This window comes from Tachyglossus aculeatus, chromosome 4 (assembly GCF_015852505.1).
Source record: "Tachyglossus aculeatus isolate mTacAcu1 chromosome 4, mTacAcu1.pri, whole genome shotgun sequence".
NCBI classification, from domain to species: domain Eukaryota; kingdom Metazoa; phylum Chordata; class Mammalia; order Monotremata; family Tachyglossidae; genus Tachyglossus; species Tachyglossus aculeatus.
This window is the reverse complement of record NC_052069.1, coordinates 99,234,935-99,244,414: the sequence shown is the minus strand read 5'-3', so window position 1 is coordinate 99,244,414 and position 9,480 is coordinate 99,234,935. Positions and strand designations below refer to the sequence as shown.

General features: G+C 50.1%; 1 protein-coding gene across 2 annotated transcripts in view; it reads left to right on the top strand.

The window, feature by feature from the left end:
- The first annotated feature begins 698 nt into the window (after positions 1-698).
- Positions 699-9,480, top strand: part of FBXW2 (F-box and WD repeat domain containing 2) — a 29,564-nt gene continuing 20,782 nt past the window's right edge. The window contains exons 1-2 of one of the 2 annotated variants that reach the window (XM_038745964.1): positions 699-781; positions 8,779-9,288. In XM_038745964.1, coding sequence (XP_038601892.1) covers positions 8,799-9,288 — 490 coding nt within the window. In that variant the 5' untranslated portion in view covers positions 699-781; positions 8,779-8,798. The remainder of the gene's footprint in view (positions 782-8,778; positions 9,289-9,480) is intronic. The other variant, XM_038745965.1, reaches the window with a different exon arrangement.

The window sequence follows — 9,480 nt, the reverse complement described above, 5'->3', positions numbered from 1 at the left end:
AGTCCGGTGCTCTGCACGCAGTAAGCGCTCAATCAATAGGATTGAATGAATGAATGAATCAATACGATTGAATGAATGAATGAATGACTGAGACTGTGAGCCCGCTGTCGGGTAGGGACCGTCTCTAGATGTGGCCGACTTGTCCTTCCCAAGCGCTTAGTCTGGTGCTCTGCACGCAATAAGCGCTCAATCCATACGATTGAATGAATGAATGAATCAATAAGATTGAATGAATGAATGAATGAATACGATTGAATGAATGAATGACTGAGACTGTGAGCCCGCTGTTGGGTAGGGACCGTCTCTAGATGTGGCCGACTTGTCCTTCCCAAGCGCTTAGTCCGGCGCTCTGCACGCGGTAAGCGCTCAATCCATACGGTTGAATGAATGAATGAATACGATTGAATGAATGAATGACTGAGACTGTGAGCCCGCTGTTGCTAAGGACCGTCTCCAGATGTTGCCGACTTGTCCTTCCCAAGCGCTTAGTCCGGCGCTCTGCACGCAGTAAGCGCTCAATCCATATGAATGAATGAATGAATGAATGAATGAATGAATGAATGAATGAATGACTGAAGTTGGACAGGCGGCCGTTGGGCGCCGCCCCCCGCCCCCCGCGCGCCCCGTCAGGAAGCCGTTTCCGGCGTCGCGCGGTGATGACGCAGGCCCTGCGCCGGAAGTGGGTCCCCCCCGACCCTCCGCCCGCGGAGCCCCCTCCGGTTTCGGTTGCCATGGCTCCGGAGGACGGCCGGCCCCCGCCCGGACCCAGGCGCGCCCTCAGGTCGGTGTCCGCATCCTCTGCGCCCTCACCAGACGCGGCCCGCTTATTAGAATAATAATAATAATAATAATAATAATAATAGCATCTATTAAGCGCTTACTACGTGCGAAGCACTGGGGAGGATACACGGTAATCGGGTTGTCCCACGAGGGGCTCTCAGTCTTCACCCCCATTTTACGGATGAGGGAACTGCGGCCCAGAGAAGTGAAGCGGCTCGCCCGGGGTCGCACAGCAGGCATGTGGCAGAGCCGAGATTCGAACCCATGACCTCGGCCTCCCAAGCCCGGGCTTTTCCCGCTGAGCCGCGCTGCTTGCCCTCCCCAAGCGCTTAGTCCGGCGCTCCGCACGCAGTGAGCGCTCAATCCACACGGCTGAGTGAATGAATTAATAATAATAATAATGATAATGGTATTTATTAAGCGCTTACGGTGTGCAAAGCACTGTTCTAAGCGCTGGGGGATACAAGGGGAGCAGGTTGCCCCACGTGGGGCTCACAGTCTTAATCCCGTTTTACAGATGAGGTAACTGAGGCGCAGAGAAGTTAAGGGGCTTGCCCAAGTCCCCACAGCTGACATGTGGCGGAGCCAGGATTCGAACCCATGACCTCTGACTCCAAAGCCCGTGCTCTTTCCACTGAGCCACGCTGCTTCTCGAATGAATGAATGAATGAATACGATTGAATGAATGAATGACTGTGAGCCCGCTGCTGGGGGGGGGGGGGGGGGGACCGTCTCTAGACGTTGCCAACTTGTCCTTCCCAAGCGCTTAGTCAAGTGCTCTGCACGCAGTAAGCGCTCAATCCATACGGTTGAGTGAATGAATGAATACGGTTGAGTGAATGAATGAATGACTGTGAGCCCGCTGTTGGGTAGGGACCGTCTCTAGACGTTGCCAGCCTTGTCCTTCCCAAGCGCTTAGTCCAGTGCTCTGCACGCAGTAAGCGCTCAATCCATACGGTTGAGTGAATGAATGAATACTGTTGAATGAATGAATGACTGTGAGCCCGCTGCTGGGGAGGGACCGTCTCTAGATGTTGCCGACTTGCCCTTCCCAAGCGCTTAGTCCAGTGCTCTGCACGCAGTAAGCGCTCAGTCCATACGGTTGAGTGAATGAATGAATAATAATAATAATGGCACTTATTAAGCGCTTACTATGTGCAAAGCACTGTTCTAAGCGCTGGGGGATACAAGGTGATCAGGTTGTCCCACGGGGGGCTCACAGTCTTAATCCCATTTTACAGATGAGGTAACTGAGGCGCAGAGAAGTTAAGTGACTTGCCCAAGGCCCCACAGCTGGCAAGTGGCGGAGCCGGAATTCGAACCCGTGACCTCTGACTCCAAAGCCCGGGCTCTTTCCACTGAGCCACGCTGCTTCTCGAATGAATGAATGAATGCGATTGAATGAATGAATGACTGAGACTGTGAGCCCGCTGCTGGGGAGGGGCCGTCTGTAGGCGTTGCCGACTTGCCCTTCCCAAGCGCTTAGTCCAGTGCTCTGCACGCAGTAAGCGCTCAATCCATACGGTTGAGTGAATGAATGAATGACTGTGAGCCCGCTGTTGGGTAGGGACCGTCTCTCTATGTTGCTGACTTGTCCTTCCCAAGCGCTTAGTCCAGTGCTCTGCACACAGTAAGTGCTCAATCCATACGGTTGAGTGAATGAATACGGTTGAGTGAATGAATGAATGACTGTGAGCCCGCTGTTGGGTAGGGACCGTCTCTAGCCGTTGCCAACTTGTCCTTCCCATCATCATCAATCGTATTTATTGAGCGCTTACTATGTGCAGAGCACTGCACTAAGCGCTTGGGAAGTACAAATTGGCAACATATAGAGACAGTCCCTACCCAACAGCGGGCTCACAGTCTAGAAGGGGGAGACAGAGAACAAAACCAAACATACTAACAAAATAAAATAAATAGAATAGATAGGTACAAATAAAATAAATAAATAAATAAATAGAGTAATAAATATGTACAAACATATATACGTATATACAGGTGCTATGGGGAAGGGAAGGAGGTAAGATGGGGGGGATGGAGAGGGGGACGAGAGGGAGAGGAAGGAGGGGGCTCAGTCTGGGAAGGCCTCCTGGAGGAGGTGAGCTCTCAGTAGGGCTTTGAAGGGAGGAAGAGAGCTAGCTTGGCGGATGGGCAGAGGGAGGGCATTCCAGGCCCGGGGGGGTGACGTGGGCCGGGGGTCGACGGCGGGACAGGCGAGAACGAGGTACGGTGAGGAGATTAGCGGCGGAGGAGCGGAGGGTGCGGGCTGGGCTGGAGAAGGAGAGAAGGGAGGTGAGGTAGGAGGGGGCGAGGGGATGGACAGCCTTGAAGCCGAGAGTGAGGAGTTTCTGCCTGATGCGTAGGTTGATTGGCAGCCACTGGAGATTTTTGAGGAAGGGAGTAACATGCCCAGAGTGTTTCTGCACAGAGATGATCTTGGCAGCAGCGTGAAGTATAGACTGAAGTGGGGAGAGACAGGAGGATGGGAGATCAGAGAGAAGGCTGATGCAGTAATCCAGTCGGGATAGAATGAGAGCTTGAACGAGCAGGGTAGCGGTTTGGATGGAGAGGAGAGGGCAGATCTTGGCGATGTTGCGGAGCTGAGACCGGCAGGTTTTGGTGACGGCTTGGATGTGAGGGGTGAACGAGAGAGCGGAGTCGAGGATGACACCCAGGTTGCGGGCTTGTGAGACGGGAAGGATGGTAGTGCCGTCAACAGTGATGGGAAAGTCAGGGAGAGGGCAGGGTTTGGGAGGGAAGACAAGGAGTTCGGTCTTGGACATGTTGAGCTGACATGTTGAATATCACCGATTGACAAGGGGCGCAGGGTCAAAACATTTGCTGCCCTAATGGGAAGGGAACCATTGTTTTTGGTCCAAGACGTTAGAATTCTGGAGCCGTGGCTTAGAGCTGTGGACGTCAACTTGTTTCCACCCCTGTAGCATGGCGCAGTGGATAGACCACGGGCTTGGGAGTCAGAAGGTCCTAGGTTCTTGTCCTGGATCCGCCACTTGTCTGCTCTGTGGCCTTGGGCAAGTCACTTAACTTCTCTGTACCTCAGTTACCTCATCTGTAAAATGGGAATTAAGACGGTGAGCCCCATTTGGGACAGGGACTGTGTCCAACACGATTTGCTTGTGTCCACCCCAGTGCTTAGTACAGTGCCTGGCATATAGTAAGTGCTTACCAAATACCATTATTATTATTATTATTAGTGGGCAGGCCCCTGGGAATACCTGGCTCCTGGGCCACGCTGCTTGAAATCTTTATCAACCAGTGAGGAATTCATCAAGGCCCCAGGATGCCCGGGACCAAGTAATTCACGTGAGGGTGCGTATTAAAGACTAGCAGAAAGAGCCGCACTTCCCGTAATGTGAAAAGAAACTGTGGCCGAATGGATAGAACCGGGCCAGGGTGTCAGAAGGATCAGGGTTCTAATCTCAGCTCCATCACTCATCTGTTGCGTGACCTTGAGCAAGTAGTTTAACCTCTACGTACCCCAGTTACCTCATCTGTACAGTGGGGGTTAAGACTGTGAGCCCCGTGTGGGCTCACCTAATTAGCCTGTATCTTCCCCAGTGCTTAGAACAGTATCCAGCATGTACTAAACACTTAACAGATACCATAAAAAAAAATGTGAGGGACTCGATCAGGAAGTGGTATTTATTGATTACATACTCTCTGCAGAGCCCTGCACCAAGAACTTGGGAGGGTATCACAGATCGAGCAATCAATCAGTGGTATTTACTGAGCGCATACTATGTGCAGACCACTGTCGTAAGCGCTTGGGAGAGTACAGAGTCAGAGGACGTGATCCCCGTCCTTAAGGAGTGTGCAGTCTAGGGAAGCACATGAAGAACTGTGAGCCCACTGTTGGGTAGGGACTGTCTCTATATGTTGCCAATTTGTACTTCCCAAGCACTTAGTACAGTGCTCTGCACATAGTAAGCGCTCAATAAATACGATTGATGATGATGATGATGATGTAATAGGGAAGGCAGCAGTAAAGGGGACAGACCCAAAAGTGGCTTCTGTTTGGACACCCACACACAAGTAGATCCTCCCGCCCAGTTTGGACACTCTGCCCCTCCCATGCCCAGTTACTTACACCCCTACCTTCCGCATCCCACTGCCCAACCCCCTTCACGGCCTTCCGTCGCTTGGACTCCGAGCCCCCCTCACCCCATCACACCAAGATTGACTTCCACAAACACCCAGACGTCTTTGGTGCAGAGCAGACAGGAGCAACAGCAGCAGTAGGAGGAAGTAAGTGGAAACAACAGTTGCTGCAACTGCCGCCGCCCGGGGTGAGAAGAATGTAGTTTTCCTTACTTTGTGGCTCTTACCGCCCTTCTGTCGCTACTCCTGGCTGCAGCGTTTTATGCCTCTGGCAGCGGTGGTTGCACCGCTGTCGTTTTCACTTATATTGGTGACTTTTGGGTGGGTTAAGAGTATCAGTCTCTGGATCTGGGCGTTTGAGTGTGTGAGACCAATGCGCAGGGGCGCCCGAGTGTGTAGGTGTGTATTTCTGGGTGTGTGGGCAGGGAACGTGTCTTACCAACTTTGGAGTGCTAACTCTGTATTATTGTACTCTCCCAAGCTTAGTATAGTGCGCTAAGTGCTCAAAGAATACTCCTGATTGAATGTACTCTCCCAAGTGCTTAGTACAGTGCTCTGCACACAGGAAGCAGAAGGGAGGAGGAAGGTCTCTTCACCCTCTCTCGTGACCGTTTTTGCCATAAATTTCACTCCAAAAGGGGCGCAGGAAGAGGAGGGGGAAGTGTTACCACAGGCCAAAGACAGTATCATCAAGGCCTGGCAGTGCCCAAGGCCTTCCTCTGATCATCTCCTGGCAGATGGAAATATTCCAGTTTTATGCAGAAGGATTCATAATAATAATAACTGTGGTATTTGTTGCGTGCTTACTATATGCCAGAGGCCTTGGATGTGCCTTCAGGCAGTTTTGCAATGTGGTAGGTATGTACTAGAACTAATTGTTCGTTCATTCACTCATTCAATCGTATTGATTGAGCGCTTACTGTGTGCAGAGCACTGGACTAAGCGTTTGGGAAGGACAAGTTGGCAACAGATAGAGACGGTCCCTACCCAATAGCGGGCTCACAGTCTAGAAGGGGGAGACAGACAACAAAACAAAACATATTAATAAAATAAATACAATAGTAAATATGTACAAGTAAAATACATAGAGTAATAAATCTGTAGAAACATATATACAGGTGCTGTGGGGAGGGGAAGGAGGTAGGGCGGGGGGGATGGGGAGGGGGAGAGGAAGGAGGGGGCTCAGTCTGGGAAGGCCTCCTGGAGGAAGTGAGCTCTCAGTAGGGCTTTGAAGGGAGGAAGAGAGCTAGCTTGGCGGATGTGCAGAGGGAGGGCATCCCGTGGCCCGGGGGAGGACGTGGGCCGGGGGTCGACGGCGGGACAGGCGAGAACGAGGCACGGTGAGGAGGTTAGCGGCAGAGGAGCGGAGGGTGCGGGCTGGGCTGGAGAAGGAGAGAAGGGAGGTGGGGTAGGAGGGGGCGAGGTGATGGACAGCCTTGAAGCCGAGAGTGAGGAGTTTTTGCCTGATGCGTAGGTTGATTGGCAGCCACTGGAGATTTTTGAGGAGGAGAGTAACATGCCCAGAGCGTTTCTGGACAAAGACAATCCGGGCAGCAGCATGAAGTATGGATTGAAGTGGGGAGAGACACGAGGATGGGAGATCAGAGAGGAGGCTAATGCAGTAGTCCAGACGGGATAGGATGAGAGCTTGAACGAGCAGGGTAGCGGTTTGGATGGAGAGGAAAGGGCGGATCTTGGCGATGTTGTGGAGCTGAGACCAGCAGTTTTTGGTGACGGATTGGATGTGGGGGTGAACGAGAGAGCAGAGTCAAGGATGACACCAAGGTTGCGGGCTTGTGAGACGGGAAGGATGGTCTTGCCATCAACGGTGATGGGAAAGTCAGGGAGAGGGCAAGGTTTGGGAGGGAAGACAAGGAGTTCAGTCTTCGACATGTTGAGTTTTAGATGGCGCGCAGACATCTAGATGGAGATGTCTTGAAGGCAGGAGGAGACACGAGCTTGAAGGGAGGGAGAGAGAGCAGGGGCAGAGATGTAGATTTGGGTGTCATCAGCGTAGAGATGATAGTTGAAGCCGTGGGAGCGAATGAGTTCACCAAGGGAGTGAGTGTAGAGAACAGAAGGGGACCAAGAACTGACCCTTGAGGAACCCCTACAGTAAGGGGGTGGGAGGGGGAGGAGGAGCCCGCAAAAGACATTGAGAATGAACGGCCAGAGAGGTAAGAGGAGAACCCGGAGAGAACAGAGTCTGTGAAGCCAAGGTTGGATAGCGTGTTGAGGAGAAGGGGCTGGTCCAGTGTTGAAGGCAGCTGAGAGGTCGAGGAGGATTAGGATAGAGTAGGAGCCGTTGGATTTGGCAAGCAGGAGGTCATTGGTGACCTTTGAGAGGGCAGTTTCCATGGAATGTATGAAATGGAAGGCTGATTGGAGGGGGTTGAGGAGAGAGTTGGCGTTGAGGAATTCGAGGCAGCAGGTGTAGACGACTCGTTCAAGGAGTTTGGAAAGGAATGGTAGGAGGGAGATAGGGCGGTAACTAGAAGGGGAAGTGGGGTCAAGAGAGGGTTTTTTTAGGATGGGAGAGACGTGGACATGTTTGAAGGCAGAGGGGAAGGAACCAGTGGAGAGTGAGCAGTTGAAGTTGGAAGTTGAGGGGAGGAGGGACGGGGCGAGATATTTCATAAGATGAGAGGGAATGGGGTCCGATGCACAGGTGGCCCGAGTAGCACTTGAGAGGAGGGAGGAGATCTCATCTGAGGATACTGCTGGGAAGGATGGGAAAGTAGCAGAGAGGGCTGAGAGCCGGGGGGTTGCAGAAGGGGGAAGAGTGACTTTGGGGAGCTCGGACCTGATAGAGTTAATTTTATTAATGAAGTTGGAGGTGAGGGAAGGAGGAGGGGGAGGAACAGGGGGCCTGAGAAGGGAGTTAAAGGTATGGAAGAGCTGACGGGGAAGATGGGCATGGGTATTCAAAAAGGGTATTTGGAATCTGTTGATGTATAAATTATTGTTCATTGTTAATTGCTATCCCTTTTTAAAATGAGGCATTAAAATTTTTTGAACATGTTATAAACTCAACTGCCTACTTTCTACAGAGAATCCTAGTCTCCCAGTCCTCGTTTCAGAGAAACTTGAGCCATAATTTGGACTCACCTACTACCTTTTAGTGAGTCCAAGAAAGAGGTCAAAGAGAAATTCTAGAGCCCTTTTCTAATGACAGAAAGGACTTGAACATACTGGAATGCTGTTTTCCAGAAATTACCCAGGATTTATGAACCCCCCCAGCTTATGTCGTATGTTGAGGAGAGGGGTACAGTTCCCCCCAACTTTGCTTTCCTGGCAATTTGCTTTTAATATAGGTTAGCTAGTTTTTGAGATTGCAGTCCACAAGTGTAGGTCAACTGAAGGAAAAATACTTTCCAGAATGGATTGCAGACATGAGTTTTCATGGCTTGAAGATATTTTCAGTTATTTCTGCCACCAAATCAAGTTCAGAGACTATCCCTGCCTTGTGTACCGATAAAGAAACTTTAAAGAATATAGATAAAAACAGTTCTCCTGTAACATAGGGTTTACAGTTTTTTTGCAGAACCCCATATTAAGGAGAACTTAGGCCTTTTAGAAGGAAATTGCATGGAGCATGTAGTGAGATCTCCGAGTGGTTCTAGGTGTTGTTACTGCGATGGCATTTTGTTTCAAGGATCATTACTTGTTTAAGTATATTGATTTTTCAGGACCAGTTTTTGTGTATGCATGATGATAATTGTAAAGACATGTATAGTGAATGAACTGTAAAGTGTCATGGATTAATGACAGATGATTTGCATTGTAAAAGCTGACTAATTTTTAATACTTAATTTCATAGTATTCATTCTTGTACCGTCTTTCTGAGCAGAACTAATACAATATTTTGATGTGCCACAGGTAAATTTTTCCATAACCTTATGGAGAGAAAGGACTTTGAGACATGGCTTGATAACATTTCTGTTACGTTTCTTTCTCTGACGGACTTGCAGAAAAATGAAACTCTGGATCACCTGATTAGCTTGAGTGGAGCAATCCAGCTCAGGCATCTCTCCAATAACCTAGAGACCCTTCTCAAGCGGGACTTCCTCAAACTCCTTCCACTGGAACTCAGTTTTTATTTGTTAAAATGGCTCGATCCTCAGACCTTACTCACATGTTGCCTCGTCTCTAAGCAGTGGAATAAGGTGATAAGTGCCTGTACAGAGGTGTGGCAGACGGCCTGTAAGAACTTGGGCTGGCAGATAGATGATTCCGTTCAGGACGCTCTCCATTGGAAGAAGGTTTATTTGAAGGCCATTTTAAGAATGAAGCAACTGAAGGACCATGAAGCCTTTGAGACCTCGTCGTTAATTGGACATAGTGCCAGGGTGTATGCACTTTACTATAAAGATGGACTTCTCTGTACAGGTGAGTAAGTGCTCTCCCTTCAGGCTCATAAATCAAGTTTTTTGGGGGTGTGTACTTAAACACAGCCTAAGCGTTGTCAGTTTTCATCGGTACTCAACTTTTAATTGGTCCTCTGAACTTTTAATTGGTCCCAAATCTTGAAATCAGCAGCAGCTGAGCTAGGTCTGGGCCAATTTCTAGTGAGAACGATGT